Here is a 23,930-nt window from a genome sequence, read left to right as displayed (position 1 = left end):
GCCCCTTCTTCTTCCAGGAAAAACTATCAATGGTTTTGTCTATCTGGATATGCTACAAAATTTTCTCATCCCGCAGATAGATGAAGATGATCAAGAAGGGGAAATCCAATTTCAGCAGGATTGTGCGCCTGCACATTACCTCCAAAACGTCCGTGATTTTCTCGACTTGAGGTTTCCTGGTTAGTGGACTGGTAGTGGAGGACCGACATCATGGCCACCTTCGTCCCCGAACTTGACACCGGTTGATTTATTGTTATGGGGTTCAAGTGTATGTTCCACCCTTACCTGCCAATCTCGCTGAGCTCAGAAACCGAATCACTGCTGCAGTGGAGTTAGTGATGCCGGATATGCTGCAGCGTGTTTGGCAAGAAATTGAGTTCAGGTGGGATGTCTGTCGCATGACCAACAGAAGTCACATTGAACCACATTGAGTGAAAACTTGGTGAGTTTTGCTATTACATGGCATTAGAACCAAATATGTATGTTTTCTAGATAAATTTCTATAAGCTTACAAAGTTATATAGTCCTTTTGGAATCACCATGTATAAGAAAAAAGACTTGACAAAGCAGAATTTTTAGGAAAGAATTTTCTTTAGGACATGCCATGTTTTATTGAGTTATTTTACGACGCTGCACAGTGTGCAGTTTTCCCAATCTAGGTGGACAAAAATCAAATTTCGACTCGTTTAATTTGGCATAGATGAATATGAATTCATGTTCTTTAATGTTTGGAGAATGTTGTGACGGATAGCTTTTACTGTTTTATCAGGAGCAAGCTATTTTTAGAAGGGTGGGAACACTGAGTTCTTCTTTGCATTTCTCGCTCCGGTTCAGTCGTAGGCAAAGTAGCTTATTGTGTGGGCGAAAGAGTGCCAGCTGATAGTTATTATTTGTATTCTGAGACATGGAATCTGTTCATACAGGTGTGTTCTTAATAATGATACTTCGATTTTTAGTTTGTAAATTATTCTTCTTCTTGCAATAGGGTTTAAATATTACAATTGAAAAAATATATTTTTTCAAGTTCTCCAAATATAATTGGAGTTTTAGTATCTCCGGTCACATCCGGTTACGACAATTCTTTTAGCATTTAATAAAACAACATTTAGAGTGTTGAATCCTTGTTTCAAAGTTTGCGCGTTCTTGCGCATTTATCAGCAATTAATTGTTTTCAGTGGCGGCGCACACCGTAACACGGCGGCAACTTTCCATGTTTGGCTAAGCAGTAAAGAATCACGAGATGAGGAAATTTTTAATCACTGTGTGAGTGTTTTAGGCCTACAAAATTGTTCACGTGACATTGAAGTTCAGATTAAAAATACATTGGACACATTTTTATCCAACCTCAACAAATGGTGGACAAATCCGTATGTAACGAAAGGAAAAAAGTAATACAAGAAAAATTCAGAACTGATATGGGTCCCATAGTTGACAAACCTCAACCAGGTAGTGGCACCAGTAATGATGGTAATACTGCAAGAAGATTTTTCAGAAATTCAAAACAGAGTAGTGATATTACTGGAATTAATTAAGAACTTATATGACGATTCTGTGTGATTTTGGAAACAATAGCAAGTGTTACGATATAAATTTAGAAGCATTCAGATTATACACAGCAGAAACAAGAACACTCTATATGGAATTATATCCCTGATATTTCATGCCGGTAACAGTTCACAAAATTTTAGTTCACAGCACAGAAATAATAAAATCTTGCATATTACCCATTGGACAACTTTCTGAAGAGGCACAAGAAGCAAGGAACAAAGATTTGAGAAAGTTTAGGAAAGGACATACCAGAAAGAAGTCAAGAATATCTACAAATCAAGATCTTTTATCAATGTTGCTGGTGTCATCTGATCCCCTCATTTCTTCATTAAGAAAACTGCCTGTGAAGAAAAGTGGGAGCTTATCACCACAAGTGATTAATCTGCTACTGCCCAGTCCACCAGCAAGCAGCTCGGCAACGTCAGAAGCATCTGGCGATATTTCCAGTGAAACGGATAGTGAATAAAGCACGCCTGTAAATTAGCCTATATTTTTATTAGTGTTATAATTTTTATTCTAGACAAATAACAGCAGATCTATTGTCTCAGTTGTATATACACTCTTCATAACGGCATAAAATAATATGACCGATTTAAAACAAATCTTTTGTTTAAAAAAATTGTTGTAAATTCAAATCATTTCGCACATTTGTATTATAAAGTGTATTATTTATTTTGTCATATCACTTTGAGTGAAGTAAAACTTAGATAATTCACTACAAGAAATTATGAAACTGAGAATAATGTTATAATATGTAAATTAACTTTCAGTTAAATATTTAATTCAAATATTAATGTTCCTGGCATCTGGTCAAAATAAATAAATTAATTAATTAATTAAAATCAAATATTTCTTTAACTGAAGTGGTTCAAAATATATTCTGTCCTGTTACAACACTTCAAATATTTCAATATTTAATACACATATTAATTTTAATTAGGCCTACAATATGTCCTGTGAAAAGAAAATAATATTTTCACTCTTATTTAAGGGCATTTATAAATATCATTTTCCCATTAAACATTAAATTCTACATTGGACAAATATTTCATACCAAGAACTTATTTTCAGTGTAATATGTCATTAAAAACAAATATATTGTTCCCACCCTTATTTGAAAGGGTTGATTTAATCACCCGATTTGAATCAAAATTGAAACACATCTTTCTATGGTTGATATAAACTTGAATATAAAGTTTCATCGAAATCTGACCAAAGGAAAGTGAGAAATTAATTTTGTCCAGATTGGGAATATTGCACACTGTGCGCTGTATCAACATCTTAGGTTATTTAGCGTCTGAATGACATGAAGGTGATAATGCCAGTGAAATGAGTCCGGGGTCCAGCACCGAAAGTTACCCAGCATTTGCACATGCCATGTTGCTGGACAGACAAGTAGTCGTAAATCTCCATCTAACCCACTTTAGAAAGCACATCGGTTGGGCTGAAGACCAAATACATGTTCGTCGCAGCAAAGATCAAATACATGTTTGTCACAGCAACACACGTTTCGTGAAAGAATATAGAAGTGAGAGGGGAAATGTCTCAGTCGTTGTCATAGCAACCACCCTAACATAGAAGAACAAAATAATGCTTTAAATTTGAGATTTACTACCGCATTGCTGCTCCTCAAGGAACTGAGACGTGAAAGTTACACAACAGCAGGAACATTTAAACAATCTAGTGATACTGTACTTCAGATTTACACTGATTTATAGTGCTATAGTTTTTTTAATGGAATAATTTAATACATGAAATAATTAAATTAAATTATTCGCAAAATTAGAAGTGAAATGTTCTTCACCTTCTTCATTTGAATAGCCACTACTGTTCTGAGGACTCTTTTTTATACAGAAATGGAACATCAACCATGATCAATGAAAGTTAAACTTGATTCCTTCCCTACGTCAATTTCTTCAAACCAGAATACTTTGAATATTACTATTCAGAATCGAATTATAATTCTATGAGGTCATAATGGGACATTCAAAACGACACAGTTGCCACACAGATATATCTTTTCGGACACAGGCCCTTTTCTTGTAACAATAGTGAGTCCCAGCAAACATTCCCGTGTTTCTGTCAGCTGACCAGTGACAGATCCTGTGCACTACCACTGCTGCTTGCATCCACAAACTCACAACACTTATTCGGATTAAACTTTTTAGTACTATGTTTCCTCACAGTAGCTGCTGGAAGTGTTGTCCATCTTATGTGACACATAATTCACATAACATCGTTCACAGAAACCTGTTCACTAAATTCAGTATTGGTTTTTCTACACGAACTGGGTGGCCAGGGAATTTATGTCTAAAGTTTTCCCTTGAAAAAGAAGAAAAAACCCTCAAACGATTTCTCATGGTTATTATGTACAATGTATTTTTCCCGGAGTAAACTATATCATTCTCTGTAACATTATTAAGTTCCAGCACTACCATAAAATTATTTAAAGTAAATTGACAGACTAACATAATACTGGTAACGTGTGATAGAGTTTCTTGCATCTAAGTTAAAGATTAATGATATTTTTCAATTCAGGGATATTAAGAGTGAAGAAACATAATGTAATTTGATTAATGTTACAAATTCAGCTATGTCCTGTCTTAATTTGTATATGCAGCAAATATATTCGAAATACAAATGATAATAAATAATAATAAGAAGATGGGCAGATTTTTCGGTGTCCCTGGCCGTTGTTTGTAACCAATATTTATGTGCAAATTATTGAAATGAAAATATTTGAAGAGTCCACTGCAAAAATGATGGATGTCACTTTCTTGTCGAAAATGAACCAAGACTGTCAATGCATAGCTTAAGACATATAGAATGTACATAGAGAGTTGTATGGCATTAACACTGATAGTCATTGTCCAGTAATGATCGGAAAATCACAGTTAAGCTTTGAGCGCTAAGCATTTCAAACTTTCAATTGCTTCTCCTGCAAAATGTATTCCAAATGACATCCATCATTCTTGCAGTGGACTCTTCATTTGTAAGAGTTAATATTTAAAAACTTACATTATTTCTGCATCTGATCTTGGACAATATGCAGGCTGTTGTATTAATATACATGTCTACTTGACTCATTTCCACACCAGTATCGTTTCCAGCACTGCTTTGCACTTCATCAATGCAGCTTTGAATCTGGAACAGAATATATTGACACATGCAAAGAATGCACATCTATGTGTGTGAATTCTCCTCCATAAATTATCATCTCTGATTGAGGTTCTGTCTGATATGTTCGGTACATCTATTATCAGGCAGTACATTTTACTTGATATGTGCCAGAGGAAGAACAATTATTGTTTGTATACATCTGAAATCTGATTAGTATAATATGTAGCTAGTCGGTGATGTATGCAATGGAGGGAAATCCAAATGTTTGAGTTGGGCAGGGCATGTAGCACATATGGATGAATCCAGAAATGCATATAGAGTGTCAGTTGGGAGGCCGGAGGGAAAAAGACCTTTGGGGAGGCCGAGACGTAGATGGGAGGATAATATTACAATGGATTTGAGGGAGGTGGGATATGATTATAGAGACTGGATTAATCTTGCAGCAGTTCTAAAAATCTGAAATTTAACAAATTTGGAGTAAAGTATCACGAAAAATTTTCACTAGGCCTACTTCATTTTTCAAGAAATCGTAGAATTATTGGTACCTTGACTAACTACAGTACATAAATTGTTAAAAACTCAATACTGCACCATCTTAAGCAAAAGAAGAGGCAAGTTTGTCTCCTGTCAGTTATCCCCTCATCTAACCCATTCTTTATCACAGTCTTTGGTCTTCTGTCGGCTATCACTCAACTATTCCATTATTTAACCTAACCAAACCTAACCTAATCTAACCTTTAATAGGCAATATTTACGGAAATATATGCTGGCAAAAGTAAAACACAGTGCAACCCTATCAGACACATCGTACCATTAATATGTGCCAAATACAGAGACACCAACTTCTGTCACCCCCTGTCAAATATACCCTACGTTGAAGTCCACTGAAGACTAAATATTTTAAAATCTTAAATATTAACTAACTATATAAAATTAAAATTACTTCTTTCCACTCAATTTTAGTGTTTGTATATATTTCTCAAGTGGAATAAAGGAATTCTGAATAAATCTAGTCGAGAAAATGCATGATCGGCTAAAGTAAATAATTACCTTCAATTTGTATAATGGCACATAAAAACAATGGGTGTGATCACTGTGGTAAAGTGAAAAAATTAAGGTGTACAAAGGCTCGTTTACTGACAGAAAGAATGTGATTTTCTCTTATACTTTTCCCTGATCACACTTCCCATACTCTGACCCACAAGCTATTATAGTTATTTTCCCTTACTGTAAACTCCACTCTCTGATCTACAGTAAATTGTTAATGTACCAGTAACAACATAAATTCCAACTAGTACCGGTAATCAGAAGTTGGAGCACGTGGTATTGTACTGGTTAAGAGACTAGGTTTTAAAGCCAAAGGTTGCGGGTTCGATTCCCGATTAGATCATTAATTTTTCCAATTTACATAATCCTTCTGGCTGCACTATGACCGTAGGGTCTATGCAGCCTCTAATGGAAATAAATAAAAGAGAATTTTCCTCGAGGGTGAAGACAGTGGCTATGCAGGACTGACATTTCTATTGCTAATAAAGCCGATTGCCTGCCTTAACCCATACTTTTTCTTTAAACGTTGGGTTGAAACTTTGTATTTACGATATGGAATACGTACAAATCACTTACATATATTTAAATTGCCGACAAAAAATTTTTGAAGTCATTTATCGGCCCATCCTCTTTTTAGGACAGTGGGTTCTAAGACTACTTTTGACACATACTAGCATAATTTGGTACAGACATTTATTATAGTATCACTGATGAGCAAGACTCTTATATAATAACAATACTATGTTTTTAACTGTCTTTTGTGCAATTTGGCGCTACAGACTGTTAAATTTTACTTTTTTCGGAGATGAAAGACAGGAAAACATTGATCGCACGACATAGTGTTACATTTCATACAATATGTGTGGAGCTTCGATTTACAGCCTTCCCTCTGACATCATCTCTGTTGATCTCGCTTGCTAAGAAAGTAATGTTTGCCATCGTATCTCACATCCTTGATTATAACTGCCACCTCAACTTTTCGAACTATTGTACATGATGAGATAGGTGGTGGTTTCGACTTGATGAACGAAACTGCAATATATCTTCAAAAATTCAACAAGGACAGTGAATCATTAGGAAGAACCCTCTTACAGAGACACAGTGCATTTAATACAGACATATCAAGGATTCTCGTGAGGACCGGCAAATAGCACTTTCTACCTCGAATATTGTCATTCCACTTCAAAACTAAAAGTTCATTGGTAGTCAAATCTGAAATCACAAGTTTCCCTTCTTTTCTTCTGAAGCTCTTTATTGCTCTCTAGAGGATATTTCTTCATTCTGTTTTCACTAACCGTTCCTCTGCCCTGAAACCTATTGAGCGAAGATCACACATGAGTTAGAAAATTTTCAAAATTATTTTACGACCATTTTATCAATGGACGGACATTGAAATCCTTGTCAGAATTTTGAGCGTCTAACAATGCAATATCATTCAAATGCAGATAAGATTTCAGCTTCTGGAAGAATATGTATGCACCACTTGGCTCCAGTATGACTTTTGTTCCGTTTAGCAGTCAGTGCTTCGGCAATGCCACTATTATATAAAACAAGAGGACAACATTTTGAATCGTTTCTGTAACATGCAATACTACACGTTGTCACTGGACCTTGCATGAATGATTGGCTAGCCAACACTAAAGTAACTCTAGCACTGTTACTGATGCAAAGTCAGGACATACATTGCTGACTAATAATTTTTTTTTTTAGTACCTCTGTGTACTATATTATTCTGTAACATAAGTTCTGAACCACTCTCTATAATATATAATACATCAAATCAGTGGCAACAATCAAAACAAATAATAAAACAAATACCGTATTATAAATTCATTACTCCAATGGCAATATTAGCATCAAAAGAAATTTATTGTAGTTCAGGTACCCACTGTCCTCAATTGAGGACAGCTATTTTTATACCAGTAAAACAGGAACTGAAATATTTTTTTCGCGAGTATTTGTACATTAGCTTTATCTGTTACTCATACTGTTCACATTTATAGATCAACTGTAAAATTACAGCACTCCTATTTTATATGATATTTTGATGATTACTGTGTAGTTGCGTTAAATAATACAAAAAAATTTAAATAAATTACATGAAAACATGAACTAAAATCAAGTTCATTTTTATTTCTGAAATAGGGATTAGTTAATATCTCAAGGTTCGAGAACTCGAAATAGATTTCTAACTATTATAAGGCAAAATAATAAACTAAATCTATACTGTCCTCGTTTGAGGACATTGGGACTAAATGGGTTCCTCCTGCTACATCGTGTACCTCCCTAGCCTGTAATATGAATAACTTTTATAGTACAGGTACAGTACCTATAATTTTTGTTGTGATATTATAACTTTGCACTAAATTAAGATACTTATTGACAATTATCTTCACCATTATTTTGGAACTGAATTCCAGCCAACATATCTACATGATTAATGTCACAAAAAATTGTATAAATCATATATATATTTTATGTAGGTTATTTTACGACGCTTTATCAACATCTTAGGTTACTTAGCGCCTGAATGAGATGAAGGTGATAATGCAGGTGAAATGAATCCGGGGTCCAGCACCGAAAGTTACTCAGCATTTGCTCATATTGGGTTGAGGGAAAACCCCGGAAAAAACCTCAACCAGGCAACTTGCCTCGACTGGGATTCGAACCCAGGCCACCTGGTTTCACGGCCAGATGCGCTAACTGTTACTGCACCTCGTCATTCACCCATATGAAGCCAGTTGTGTAGACTAATTTACCAGCAGAGTTTTTGCACAGGATGTGCTATAGGAGTCTGGTCTAGACTACACCCTGGAATGAGGTGAAATTATTATGGATGTTGGGATGTCACAAGGGAGCCAGAACTCCCGGGAAAGAAGAATGAAACCTGTTATCTGAACCACGGGCTTGTCCAACACAAGTCAAAAATGGAATATACTTGGATTGAACCCCTGGCCACATAATTGGCTGGCTGGCTGGCTGGCTGGAATTGCGAGGGCTCGACTCAGGACCAGTCAATATACATGGGTACACTTTGACCTATTGTATGTCCTAAATATGCGAAGATTATCCAAGTCCGACAGGTGGCCTCAGTGGCGTTTGTGAATCAGATGCTAATAGGTGGGCCATTCTGCCTCAGCTCCTAATAGAGACATGTCCTACCCGCATACAAGTAACATGTCCACAGGATTATGAGTCCAGCACTCTAGCCACTGGACTGCCATGGCAGCCTCATGATAAAATATAATACTGGTATTTTTTTTAGTAATAATACTTACCAGACTAATTTTATCATTGTGATGAATGCATTTCTCAAAATTACAGAAAATATTGTTTTGAGCCTGACAGCTTAGAGGTACCGGTAGTTCTTCGGTACTGTTGCCATTAGCAGAATACTGAAATGAGAATTTTTTAATATAATTTCTAAAAAAAAAATAATAATAATAATAGTAAGAACATTATTTCGAATCAATGCTTTAGTCTAACCTAGAATATTTTAGTGCATATTTGTCGCTAGAATTAATTTTTCACTCTTTCACATTCAAATTTTAAATATCTCCATAATTATAGAAAGTTTGTATCATTATTTACCAAAAGCTCATCTGCACATTGCTGGTAGGGTGTGTTCTGGAGGTAAGTTGTTGCACACGAACTCAAATCCTTTAAAAACATTTCATTCTGAAACACAGCAATAATAATGAGTGGTAATGTAAGTCAGAGGAAAACAGCAATGGTTTATTAGCAATAATTATTCGTTTGTTATCATAATTGATATTACCTTTTTTATTTTCTTTTTTTTTTTAGTATAATAATCAGGCCTAAGACTTAACATTGAAAATTATATCTTAATACTATACGAAGAATCCCTACTGGTGCTAGGAGTAACCTCCTACACAGATTATTTGTCTCTGCGTATTGTAAACTGGAATTGGCAATGATCTTTATGAATTTTGCAACAAAATATTTCCACAAATTTAAATATATTTTAACAAATTTTACAATCAGAAAGAAGTGTTCGATATTTAAATTGTAAACGAGATATGCATACCGGTATAGAATTTCTTACAGATCAGGATTTATGTCCATGCACAGGAGCTTGAATATTGTAAAATTCATTTTCTATGCCTCATTGAACATTAGTCTTTTCTGTCGTCACAAACTCCAAACACCCACTTTGTCATTTTCTCACTTAGAATAATAGATTTTAATTGTATCAGTATTATGATACACCCTAGTGCACAGTATTCATGTTAATGTTTACAGTTCCTGAATGTGCTTTGCTTGATGACCTACAAAATTTGTCAGGCATGTAACTAGACTACACATTTCGTAAATGAATTGAAATAGTTACACTGAACATTACTAACAAGACAACTACTAGTATTAAATTCTCACTATTACCGGTAATTCAATTGTTAAATTTCGGCATATGATGTCATTATTTCCAAAGACTCCCGTGACAGATGTAAGTTCTTACAGTTTAAAAATCTATGACTTAAAAATCTTTTGAGTGTGTTTCTAAAAAGTTTACATTTTTAGTTCATGTGAAACATTTACAGTACTGGTACTTTATCATTATGAATAAGGAAGAAGAAAACTTCAATTAATTTAAACCGAAAACTGTTGATTTCTTACTGTCATTTTTTAAATTTCCATTCATGTAAGCTACGGAAGTAACTTTATTCAGGACATGCGTATATTAAGTGAACCTATGTTTTCAGTTATCATTTGCAGATTTCCGCTCTGATTTTCATGAATATTGTTAGTTTCACTTAGAGCGTTCAGTAAATAAGAATAACTTTATGGATGATTATGTATTCAGTTTTCTTTTTATAAAATTTACAATCCATGGAACAATGTCAACATATGCATTTTTTGTGTAACTTGACATATTTTTTGCATTCTGACTTGTTACTTTTTCATCAGGTGTTCAGTTATGTGGTTGCGAAAACTCACATTTTAAAAGTAATATATTTTATAACTACATTTCATATGATTTCTTACCTGAGCCTGATGAATGACACGAGAAAAACATCCAAAACAAGCATCACTGCTAAACTGTGGATTCCCACTTTCTATATTGTCTAGAGATGTTGAATCGCACATGAAATTTATTGCTGCCATAGACTCGGGGCTAAATAAAAGAATGGAATCTTATTTATTATTGGTATCTTAATATTTAATTCCTCAGAAAAATTAGGAGAAGATTTGTAACCTCAGAAAAGAAGTTTGATGTTACTGCATGTGAACACAAAGTTGAATTCATTAGTCTCTTACATCACAAACAAGTACCAACAGACTCTTTCAGTGTGCAAAAAAGATAAATGAGAAGAGGAAAAAATGGTGAATGAAAATTAAAAGAATGGAGCAATACAGAATATTAGTGTAAGAGATTGAAGTCTGCAAAACTGGTAGAGAGAGGAAAGAGAGGAGGGGGAGACAGAAAAGGAAAGAATTGTTGAGGGTCGTATACAAGAAGAAGACGAAAAATGATATGTAAATTTTTATTCAAGCAAAATTAACTTCAAACATTCAGATTATGAAGTTGTCATATCCAACTTCGACTTTCTATTGTTACCTTTGTTATTGTCTCATTATTGTTGATTAGAGTTCTTGTGAGCTAACTTCAAGATTGTTGTATAAAAGTGTATTTTGTTGCAGTATCCTTTAACAATTAGATTGTTTATTGAAGAATACACTGAGGTGAAATTTTGTCGATTTTGTTGAAAAAAATCTGTTTTCGTTTATAACATTAGAAAAGTGCATACGATTCAGAGAACCTCTTCACAAATTTTCATGCAGATAGGCCCCTTCAATCTGTTGTTTCGGCCGCCATTTGTAAAAGAAAAGTTGTACACTCTGGCTGGCCCTTTAAACTTTTAAATTCAATTTTCTACATTTTAATTTTTCTTACATATCGCTTTACTAAAAATTCTATTTGTTCTCCAAATTTGGATAAAATTTGCTATCAGTATTTTCCTCAAACCTCAAGATTTTTTTTAGCAATCTTTCTTTTTTCTTGTTAGACATCACAATTTCTACCTTTTTTTTATATTTGACTATATGAAATAATTTTTTCTTAGCTCTTGGAGAATAATCGGAAAAATTTAAATAGCAAGTTATGTTTCTGGGAGTTTGAAAGGTATGCAGAGCAATTTCGGAACAAATTTTGAAATTTGTAGCTGTTGTGGTTTTGCAAAATATAATTTAAATTAAGAAAATTAATAATTCGTATAATTTATGACCAAACAAGATGAAACTTTGTGCATACCAGGCTTTTAATGTGCAGCATGATACATGCATACATTTTCAGTGATCTAGCTCAAACAGTTAAGTAAATTCAAATTTAAGTTCCGTGTATTCTTAAAAAAAAAAAAAAAAAAAAGAATGAGAACAATCTACATTATTAGAAAGTAAGACTTAAAGAATCAAAATTCTTCCTTGATATTATAAGTTAGTATTTATATTTCTTTTAAGTTTATATAATTTTGACAGTTGCATTTAATAGGCTTACACTGTAATAAATCAAACTATATACCGTACATTTTTACATGGAATTAATAAAAATACTCTTTGATTCAAAATTCGAAATTCCTTTTTTTTATATAGTTTTCATGAGCAATGGAAAATGGTCAAACTAAACTTCTTTGCTTTAACTTTCAGTCTGTATAACAGTAATAAAATATTGGCTACTCCATGTCTGTACTGATTAAAACCGTTGTTTTCACATTCTTTAAAATCATTACATAATTATAATAATAGATTTTCCCGCTTCTGTGGCTCATGCCCTAGTGTGCTGGGCTTCAGTTCAGATGGCCTAGGTTTGATCCCCTGCCAGGTCGCAATGGAATTTGTGGTGGATAAAGCATATGTTGCAGAGAGTTTTTCTCAGTGTACTCCTGTTTCCCTTTATCATTCCACAACACTCTCCTCCTTCCCCTCGTTTCATTTATGATTTGCAAGAGTTAAAAGTATGCTGAGGATGGGACCTGGCTCTGTCAGAGCTGAGGCAGGATAGCCCACCTATCAACATCGGATTTACGAATGCCAGCCAAACCACCTTTCGGGGTTGGACAATCATCATATACATAGGAAGTACACTGGGCCATAGCAAGCCATTCCAAATCCAGCCCTTGATAAATCAAACCAAGTCAGAGCATGTAAAATTTCATCTCTCCAGAGCATGTTGAAATTTGTTAAGCACTGCAGTTGTCATCAGTGATATCAGGTGAAACTTTATGTAAATGAGGAAGAATATGAATGTTAGTGTCAATGTCATCAATTAACAACTTCAAAAATACAATATTTTCAGTGTAAAAAGTGTTTAATAATTAAATTTATAATATTATTCCACTTAATATATCTTAGAATGACAATTGGATGCAGTTATGCAAAAGGGAACCAACCCAAAATTCGTGATTTTTTAGATAATGTGACCAGGAAGCAGAGAATCTAGGTGTAGGTCTATTGGTAATGATGTAAGCATCAGCCAGGCCACCATTTTCTCGCAGTAAAGATCCAGGGCACACACTTTCCCATTAGAGTGTAAAGAATCTGACAATAAGTTAATAATAAAATGTTGACAATTTAATTAAAGTACTATATATATTTGGTACTGGTAATGTTTGTGTCCTGGATCTCTACTGCTGGAAGATGGCCTGTCCGATGCTTATTACATAATTACCATGGATTTTATCAGAGTTAGGAGAGATCAGCCTTCTAATCCCATTAAGAAGGATTATCTTGTTCCACTATGAACCAATGATTAAGGACTTGCGCGGAACAAGCTAATATAAAAGCACTAACATAAATTTTGCAAAAAGGAACCTTCGCATATTCATAATGAACCAACCAACAGGAAAAGATAAACATTTTATTGTAAAAAGAAACCAACCCAGATTTTTATATACTTTTTAAATATTTGAGGCTATAATGGATTAATGACATCAATACAGCTATAGAAGAAGGTCTACTTAAAAATGTTGGTAAATTAGTTTTCAAACACGAGAAAAATTTTTGAACTTAAAAATAGCAGTTCCTACTTTCTGTGGGTTGGGTCCCTTTTGCAAAATTACGTTCAATTGTAATCTGTTTTAGAAACACGTTCTGGTCTCATTCAAAATTAATTGAAAATACATGTCATCCAAACTTCAGTTTTCGTATCACCTATATGCAAACATATACTTATACTTATGACGACATTATTTTGATAACAAAGCCTGTAATTACATAAAGGGTAGTTGGTTGTTAAATGATGCAAAATGTGTGAAAATATAACTACCGGTACATTTTATTTTGTCCACCTTAGTTTTTAATACTCACAACTACATTAATTTTTGTTTATTATATCCTCTATCTCAATGGTCGTCAGCACTTTGCTGAAATGGGTAAAGGGTAAGCAGTACGACATAATATGCCCCATCATGCAGCAGGAAGCGGGAGAGAGCATACCCGCCAGCAGCCACGGATGCACCATAGTGCAGTCTCTTATATGCGGGTAAGAGACGCTAGCCTGCGGGTGCACTGTGCTGATGACCACTCTATTTGCTCTTCAAATATGCACTAAATACACTATAAATTCTCATACATTGCTTTACCGCTAAAAAAAAATAATAAAATACCGCGTAACTAAGGTTTCATTAAGAATATTACAGTACATGCACATGAATTGGTACAATTTTCTCATTTCCTAAATTTCAGATTTCAAAGAAATTTTATTCATGTGAACTTAAAAATACCAGTAGAAAAGACAATCTTGCCAGAAAGAATACAGTTCCTCTAAATATTATGGTCTTATTTGAATTGTTTAATACCAGTAGTTTAAAAACTGGACTCTCACTTTGAGAGAGGAACAGACGTTAATTGTGTTCGAGAATAAGGTGCTTAGGAAAATATTTGGGGCTAAGAGGGATGAAGTTACAAGAGAATGGAGAAAGTTACACAATGCATAACTGCATCAGTGGCGGTTCCTCGGGGGAGGGAAGGGAGGAACGTCCTCCTCACATTTTTCTTCTTTTGAAAGTAAATACCAAATAAAATATGTGCCTTGAAATTCAAGAAAGATTCGATAATTGTTAAGTTCACAGCTATAAGAAAACCTCGGTTGATCGAGTTTTAAATGATGCGTACTCATGTGCTGCTAGAAAACTGTAAGAAAGATGCGAATTGTTTGTGTGGAGGAAAGTCATTCCATTCCTCCTTTACTGCAGTTAACACACACAGACAACAGTGCACTAGCGGCCAGAGAAAGAAGCAGAGTTTTAAAGCGGGTAAACGAATGAAGAGGGAGGAGATGCTCCTCTGTATCAGCGCATGGGCGGGAAATAGAAACCGACTGGTCGTGCAGCAAGCTTGCTACCGCTGCCATCTAATAATCTTGCATTCAACCAGACTATAACAAATCTAGGAGGAGGCAGAATAAAAACAGTTTTAACGCAAAGCTATGAAAGACACCATATAAACTTTTTTTTAAATTATAAATCAAAATATACTCATTGCACTTTATATAAGCTACTATTCATGGTTTGAAACTTTCAAGGATATTTGAAAGTTGAAATCGGGTTTATATAAAACAAAGAGGAAGTAGTTCTACGTTAGTATCGCAGATCTTTTTGGCTCCTGAAATTCACTTCCATTCATTGTGTACTAGACAGGGCAACAGCCAAGTTGTCAGTTTTGTACAAATATATTTGAAATTGAAAGTAGGTACTCCAAACTGCATTATTTGTAACATAAAAAATTAATTGGCCACCGGCAACTTTGAACAATAATGGTAGTAGGACTTTACAAGAACTGATATTCTTCAAAAGCATGTGATACGGAACTTTTAAAATGTACATGTGGCAACACAGACCATGTGGGTGAGTGCAGTGTTCTCGCTTTCCTCAAAATATTTTCCATTCCCATTTCCGCGGTTCTGATTACTTGTTAGTAGCTATAGTCTCTTCCAACACGTGTGATGCTGTAGTGTGCGCGAAAAATGCTGCGAGGTTGTGAATTTCCTTGTAATTGTTAATTTGTGCAATTATTCAACAATGAATGGAAGTGAAAACATTATATATTTTGAAAAATTTAGGAAACTCCGTTTACAAGAACAGATTATTGCTATACAGAAGGGAAGACCAACCCCAATACTACCTGGTCTTAAATGTATGCATGCTGGCTAATTTGTAGCATGTTTCATTCGAGAAGGTGCCATTTCGTCCTGTTACCTTCTTTCCTCCTCTTAAGAAATATGCAGGAGTCGCCACTGAACTGCATGTATTGTATTCTTCACTTAACATAATGAGGGTGAATCTAGAAATGCATATAGAGTGTTAGCTGGAAGACCTAAGGGGAAAAGACCTTTGGGGAGGCCAAGGTGTAGTTGGGAGGATAACATTAAAATCGGTTTGAGGAAGGTGGGATATGATATTAAGGACTGGATTAATCTTGCTCAGGATAGGAACAGATGGCAAGCTTATGCGAAAGTGACAATGAACCTCCAAGTTCCTTAAAAACCATTTGTAAGTAAGTAAGGTAGTTTAAAAATTTATTTTGCCTTTCATATTATGAAATGTAGGTCAGGTTAATTTTAGTATGTTTAAAAAATCTGATAGGTTAGCATTATTATACAGCTGATAAGAAACCAGTAGCCTGAAAATTCCTTAAGTATAGCTTAATTAGTTCTACAAATTATATTATAATAACTTGGAAAATGTAGACTTCGGAAAACAGCATTCAAAGTTAATAATTTATTATTGGTCATTAAGACGCCACGATTTGAATAAGAACATTGAATACCGATAGTCTCGGAATATATATAAATTATATATAAATTGTTCAATTAAAAATTTGTACATATTTTTACTCTGTTAACGACCAACTCCCCTTAAAATGGTGACATTCAATCAAGCACACATTTTACAGGCTTAAAACAACGAGGCTTTATTTGCTAACATATTTCCACATTTAAAGGTGTTTTGTTTAAGTATGTACCTGGATTGAAGCTGTCGCCAGTAATGTCCTCTATTACACACTGGTACTGGTCTTGCTATCGTTTTTGCACAATAAATAACCTGAAAATAAACAAACAGAATCTATTTTTTTTTCAAATATCATCTAATTGTGAAAATTGTAAATTTTGTTTTATTCTGTCCTCACTCTTAAGATCAATATCGACTTACTATACAGATTAATCTATATAAAACTTCATAATCTTAATCTTTGAGGAAGTCTATGTAAACCTGAAATTGGATTTTATTATCGCATAGGCTCTGTGCAAATCAGTAGGTCTATAGATTGTCATGGCTAAAATTAATAGGCTTACACTGTTGACCATGTTGTCTGTTGAAAAGTGTACGTAGTGGTAAATGAACAGGGCAAATCGCAATATAGCGAACGTAGAAGCTCCGCCCACGACCCCTTCCACTTTTCCCCTACTAGCTCATCAGACACTCTAAGTGATAGGCGAGTGTTGTGTCGAATGCACATTTCATGTGGGTGGGGATAACTTCCCCTACTGGCATTCACTATATTGCGATTTATTCAATAAACAAAAGTATAATACTCTCGTAGACAGTTTGTTTATTTGATTTAAACTTAATGGACAATCAACTCTTGGTTGAAGTGGACCTGGTTGGCGAGTTGGTATAGCGCTGGCCTTCTATGCCCAAGATTGCAGGTCCGATCCTGGGCCAGGTCGATGGAATTTAAGTGTGCTTAAATGCGACAGGCTCATGTCAGTAGATTTACTGGCATGTAAAAGAACTCCTGCGGGACAAAATTCTGGCACATCTGGCGACGCTGATATAACCTCTGCAGTTGTGAGCGTCGTTAAATAAAACATAACATTTAAACATTTAACACTCTTGGTTGAAATGCAAAGGGAATTTCCAAAAGAGTTTGGTGTGCATTTGTTCAAAGTAGGTAAGCCAACTTTATTATTATTATTACTATGATTATTTTTATTATTATTATTATTATTATTATTATTATTATTATTATTATTATTATTATTATTATTATTAAGAAATCTGGAAACAACAGTTTTCCTCCTCAGTGAAAGAGGTAAACACAGGCAAAAATTTCTAAAATTTTTATAGATGTTGTTCGACCAGTGGTGGTTCTCCATTGATGTGTTTGAATCTCTAGACACCTAATTTTTCAAAGTTAATACATTCATTATATCATATAATTATAATGTGTAATTTTACATTGTTTGTGACCATTAACATTTATCGAAAACCTATCTCCTTGCTCGGCCGCTCAAGAAATACAATAAACTCTCGCTAATTCGGCCCTCAGTAATCCAGCCTCCTAGTGTACTCCCTACCACGTCTACTGTAATAGTTTTCTTGAAAATTTACACTGGTGCCAAGTGTTATATTGTGTTACTTACATGCATACACATGCTCCGGCCACATGTGGAAACTTCTTGTCTTGATTTAGTAGTGCATGTGGAGTGGTTGGCACAGATTATAACATTAAATTTAATGGCATATTTAAGCACTCTTATTATTCTGGCCCTCTTGCACAAAGAATGGCTGGATTAGCAAGAGTCTACTGTACACATTTACTGGCATCCACAGGCTGTGACGTGTTCCAAAGGGTGAGACCTAACGAATCCAAGAATAATATGTCTGATCAGAGGGGGATAAGTTGATTGCCATGGCAACACAACCATAACTAACTTCTTAGGTGTTGGCCATCTTTCTCGTGTCAGGTAGTGTTCTCAAAAGAAGATTAGAATTGGAATGTGGAATGTGAGGACTCTTCTGCAAGCAGGTAAGTCGGAAAACTTGAAGGAAGAAATGAAAAGAAACAGAGTGGATGTGATGGGAATATCAGAAATGAGGTGGGAAAATAGTGATGAGTTGGTGAGTGATGAATTTAGATTGTTTTATTCAAATGGTGAGTGCAAAGGTAGTCATTGTGTTGAGTTACCAGGACCACAGAAGAAAGATAAAGTGATATCAGCGTGTTATGTAGCTGACAGGATGATAATGGTGAGACCACTAGGGAAACTGGACTTAGTGCTAGTGCAAATTTACATGCCACATAGTAGATTAACAGACGAAGTAATAGAAAGCTAGGAGAAGATAGAACAGAGAGTTGAGAAGAAGAAGAAGAAGAAGAAGAAGAAGAAGAAGAAGAAGAAGAAGCGTAACATAAGCTACTGCCAGGAAATCAAAAGGAGGGTAGCTATGGCAAAGGAAGCTTTTAATAAAAAAGGAGCGTCTTCTGGGGACCTCTGGAAAAGGAACAAAGGAAGAGATTAGTGAAGTGCTTTGTGTGGAGTGTGACATTGTATGGAGCAGAAACATGGACATTACATTACGACGAAGTGAAAAGAAGCAAACAAAAGCATTTGAAATGTGGATAGGAGAAGGATAGAGCATGTGAAATGAACAGACAGAATAAGAAATGAAGCTGTGTTGGAAAGAGTGAGTGAAGAAAGAATGATGCCGAAACTGAGCAGGAAGAGAAAAAGGAATTGGTTATGTCACTGGCTGAGAAGAAACTGCCTACTGAAGGATGCATGGGAAGGAATGGTGAATTGGAGAAAAGTTTGGGACAGAAGAAGATATCAGATAGACGACATTAAGATACGGTACCGTATATGTATCATATGCAGAGACTAAGAGGAAGGCAGAAAAGAGGAAAGATTGAAGAAAGCTAGGTTTACAGTGAAAGACAAACCATTTGGCAGAACACTATGTATGTACAGTCTTAGAAAAGAGTTTTGTCGCACAGATACTTTATTATAAGTCCCAGAAAGGAGGCAGTACGCATGATCAGACATACAACGAAACAAAAGTAATTTTATTATCCCAACTAGTCCTCTTGTGAACCAGATCGCTTCTCCTCTGAACATGCGCACTGTCTCCTTTCTGGAACTTTGGAGTACCTGTGCGGCAACTTTTTTTATGACTACATTTGTTTGTAGTGTTCTCAACATAACGCTGGGATTTCAACAGTTTTCTGCACTTGTTTGAAGTGAGATGTGTTGGCATGCATGCTGTTTCAGATTTTTACGTCAGATCACTAATTATAGCATGGTTTTGAATGTTAACATGAAGTATTTATGTGATTATAATTTATTATTGTGTGATGTGTACGGTTGTTCGTAAGATTATAGTTATATCGTGAATTATAATGAATCCAATAAATGATTTCGTGTGTTTCTTACTCCATAACTTTTTTTCTATGGAATTACGACGACAAACCTAACGTGTTAAATGTTGGAAGACCAACACCGGTGCTTTGGATAAAGTTTGTAATAATCAAAGTGAAATTCTAAAAATTTTCACTGGAAGATATGAAACTCGTTGGTATGAGGAACATAAATGATTGTGTGGCAGTAGTTATTTCCGAAAGCTTTAGTGTTGGCCGTGTATAATAAATAATCGGTGTCGAAAAGGGCACTTGGAACTATAATGGCACAGCAGATTTGAACATCATTAGATCCTACACGAGCATTTCGCAAATATGATTCTTCTTAGTGTCTAGTTCAGAGTTGGAAAAAAACTCGAATAAAATTAACATTTGCAGATGGACTTAGAGAAATCGTACGACTGCGCATTGATATACAAGCATTAAGGTGAGTTTTATTTTAATTGATAGACTATTAGGTTAGTTTCTGCAGCAGTTTCCAACCATCGGTATGAGTACATCGACTTTACTTTTTGTGCAGCGATAACTTCAAACTCTGACTACTCGCTGATTAAACTCAGGCGTTCTTGCAGAATAAAAAAAAAAAACATCACAAAACCATTTCTTGACGGTCAGAAATTTTTCGAATCAAATCACATTGACGCATGTGCATTAAAAGAGTTCTGCAGGGACGGCTCCTCTGTAAGAGCTATTGAGGCCCGGCCCCGGGTCCCCATTTTTGAGAACGTAAATTACAATATAGTGCAGCATATTTTATATTAAAGTCATCTTTTTTAATGGATTTCCAAGACAAAAAATGCATTGACGCAATTCTGCGAGAGAATAGACTGACTGGGCCCGTGAGAGTCCGCCCTGTACGTAGTTCATTTTAGCACTAAAGGTTGGACTGTGACACACCAGCCTGTCCCGTTCCTTTCCCCCACCACCCTCCCAATCATCTAGCGTTACTTGGGGCCGGCCCTTCTGTTCAGTTCAATTCTGTCTGTAGTATTGTGTTAAAAATTTAAGTTCTATAATACAATAAGTTCAACGTAAAGTGCTTGTGAGGGTATGTACAGCGTTTAATGTGGATAAGTACGTTTACAAAAGTGTGTATAACATTACACCATGAAGTAAAAGTATTATAAAGTATGCAAAAGTATTTGAAAGAATGAATACATTAGACAGTTTGATTCAGACTCCGTTCTCACGGTTAAAATTAGAAGATAAAGTCAATGTAGAGTATCCACCGCCCACTGAACGAATATTCCACACTTTTATCACTGCCAATGCTGCGCTATAAACCAATTTTCGGCAATCTAATGTAAAAGACTGCCTACAGATATTTGGAAAGTTTCAGAGAAAATACGCAAATTCAATCTTCTAACACGATTTTTTTGTTTTTATGAATTAAGTAATTTGCTGGGAGACATCGTTAGATATAGACCACTCTTACACTAAACCTGGAGTCATTTAAGCTTATTAATCAGATATGATCAGTGGCGGTTCCTCGGGGGAGGGAAGGGAGGAACGTCCTCCTCACATTTTCTTCTTTTGAAAGTAAATACGAAATAAAATAAATGCCTTGAAATTCGACGAAGATTCGATAATTTTTAAGTTCTCAGCTATAAGAAAAACTCGGTTGATCGAGTTTTAAACGACGCTCACTCATGTGCTGTAGAAAACTGTGAGAAAGATGCGAGATTGTCTGTGTGGAGGAAAGGCACTCCATTCCTCCTCTACTGCAGTTAACACACATAGACAACAGCGCACTAGCGGCCAGAGAAAGAAGCAGAGCTTTAAAGCAAGTAAATGAACGGAGAGGGAGGAGATCCTCCTCTGAATCAGTCACGGGCGGGAAATAGAAACCGACTGGTCGTGCAGCAAGCTCGCTACCGCTGCCACCTAACGATGTTACATTCAACCGGACTATAACACATCTAGGAGGAGGCACAACAAAAACAGTTTTAACGCAACGCTATGAAAGACACCATATAAACTTTTTTTTTTAATTATGTAAAAAATATTATTAATTCCACTTTATATATGCTACTTACTATTCATGGTTTGAAACTTTCGTGGATATTTGAAAGTTAAAGTCGGGTTTGTGTAAAACAAAGAGAAAGTAGTTCTACGTAGTTGGCCCCTGAAATTCACTTCTATTCATTGTTTCCTAGACAGGGCAAGAGCCAAGTTGTCAGTTTTGTACACATATATTTGAAACTGAGAGAAGGTACTCCAAACTACACCATTTTTAACATAAAAAATTAATCGGCCACCAGCAGCTTTGAACAATAATGATAGTATGACTTTACAAGAACTGACATTCTTTAAAAGCATGTGATACTGAACTTGTAAAATGTACATGTGGCAACATAGACCACGTGGGTGGGTGCAGTGTTCTCGCTTTCCTCAGATTATTTCCCATTCCCATTTCTACTTCCGTAAAACGGTTCCGGTTACGAGTTAGTAGCTAGTCTCTTCCAACACGCGTGATGCTGTAGTGTGCTCGAAAAATGCTACGAAGTTGTGAATTTCCTTGTAAATTGTTAATTTGCGCAATTATTCAACTATGAATGGAAGTGAAAACATAATATATTTTGGACAATTTAGGAAACTCAGTTTACAAGAACAGATTATTGCTATACAAAAGGGAAGGTCAACCCCAACACTACCTGGTCTTACATGTATGCATGTAGGCTAATTTGTAGCATGTTTCATTCAAGAAGGTGTCATTTCGTGCTGTTAACTTCTTTCCTCCTCTTAAGAAATATGCAGGAGCCGCCACTGGATATGATTCTACTTACTGTTTTTTATATGCTCGCCTATATGTAATTTCTATTTTTTACATATTTCATTGTTATTTTCCATCCAAAGATAATTAAGAACGCTGAATATTACTTAATATCTCCTATCTTTCTTCAAATAGTGTTTATATCTCTTTCTAACTCGTTGGTTTATATGCCATGTTAATTTTCATTTGTTTTCATAAGTTAACAATGATGCACATTGGGAGCAACATATAAGAAATTATTTTCCTACACAATCCACGTTATATTCACGTTGTTTTGAAATGATTAATCGAAGATGGTTTGCCTATTGTTTATTACACGCACATTAGTTGTATGCAATTTCTATTCCGTACGTTTTTTTTCTATCCCAAGATCATTAAGAATGGTGAATAATATTCATGCTTGTTTCCTGTATTTCTTGAAATATGTGGCATGTTAGTTTTTATTTGTCGTTATTTACGTAAAAATGATGCTCCAAAAAATAATAATAATTTCGTACTCACTCCACATCCCTATATTCACATTTGTTTTTCAGTAATTTATTAAAGAATGTACAGGTATTTCAAAGACTAATAATTTAGAAACATGTTACATAAATCATCCTTGTGCCAAAAGAGAATGCTCCCTGGACCAAATTGTCGTATTTTGCAGTGGTCGTCAGTACTCACTGAAATGGGTAATAATATAATATAATTATCGATTATTCAATTGATAGGATATTTTATGAGGTTGTCACGACTGATATATCTATTGTCAATTGTTTTTATTTGTAAGAAGGTCTTGACTGACGGTATATAAGGACTGGCGCTCTTAGGGGTGAAGGTCGGAGTTTGGGATGGTCCACAAGCAACAAGTTATACTAAATATGTTTAGGATTAGTGTAAAACTGGCCTATGTCTCCTATAGTGGGCGGGACAACATTCATCCTTTCATTAAAATTGAAATTAAAATTACTAACCTTTTTTGTCGTCATCAGTTAACTCCAGTTACATTGATTTTTATTCCACATGAAGATAAGATAACGTCAATTAGAATTGTTAACGCATCATGTTACTGTACCGCTTCTTGCGAATGGAGTGGCATCTGAGAAGTTATAATCAATATACAAACTCTTATCACATCTCTTCAAAACAATGCCCTCTTTGACACCGCCTGGATATTAAATGAACGAGCGGACTATATACTAGCATCTCTGTCGCTATCTCAGCTACATCTGTGCCTTCCCTCATTCTCTCTCACAGTACTTCATGATATTTTCGTCTTACTTAAAGCGCAGCTACCGCTACCATA

The 23,930-nt window shown here is 35.1% G+C and overlaps 1 protein-coding gene across 1 annotated transcript in view; it reads right to left on the bottom strand.

Moving 5' to 3' along the window:
* The window catches only part of LOC138708034 (uncharacterized), a 34,424-nt gene that overhangs the window by 6,545 nt on the left and 3,949 nt on the right, over positions 1-23,930 (bottom strand). The window contains exons 2-6 of the mRNA XM_069838152.1: positions 16,693-16,772; positions 10,720-10,849; positions 9,307-9,393; positions 8,994-9,110; positions 4,567-4,692 (exon numbers count right to left, since the gene is read on the bottom strand). Of these exons, the coding sequence (XP_069694253.1) occupies positions 4,567-4,692; positions 8,994-9,110; positions 9,307-9,393; positions 10,720-10,849; positions 16,693-16,772 (540 nt within the window). The remainder of the gene's footprint in view (positions 1-4,566; positions 4,693-8,993; positions 9,111-9,306; positions 9,394-10,719; positions 10,850-16,692; positions 16,773-23,930) is intronic.

This window comes from Periplaneta americana, chromosome 10, assembly GCF_040183065.1.
Source record: "Periplaneta americana isolate PAMFEO1 chromosome 10, P.americana_PAMFEO1_priV1, whole genome shotgun sequence".
Taxonomy (NCBI): domain Eukaryota; kingdom Metazoa; phylum Arthropoda; class Insecta; order Blattodea; family Blattidae; genus Periplaneta; species Periplaneta americana.
The sequence above is the reverse complement of the archived record's forward strand: the minus strand, read 5'-3'. Positions and strand labels throughout refer to the sequence as shown.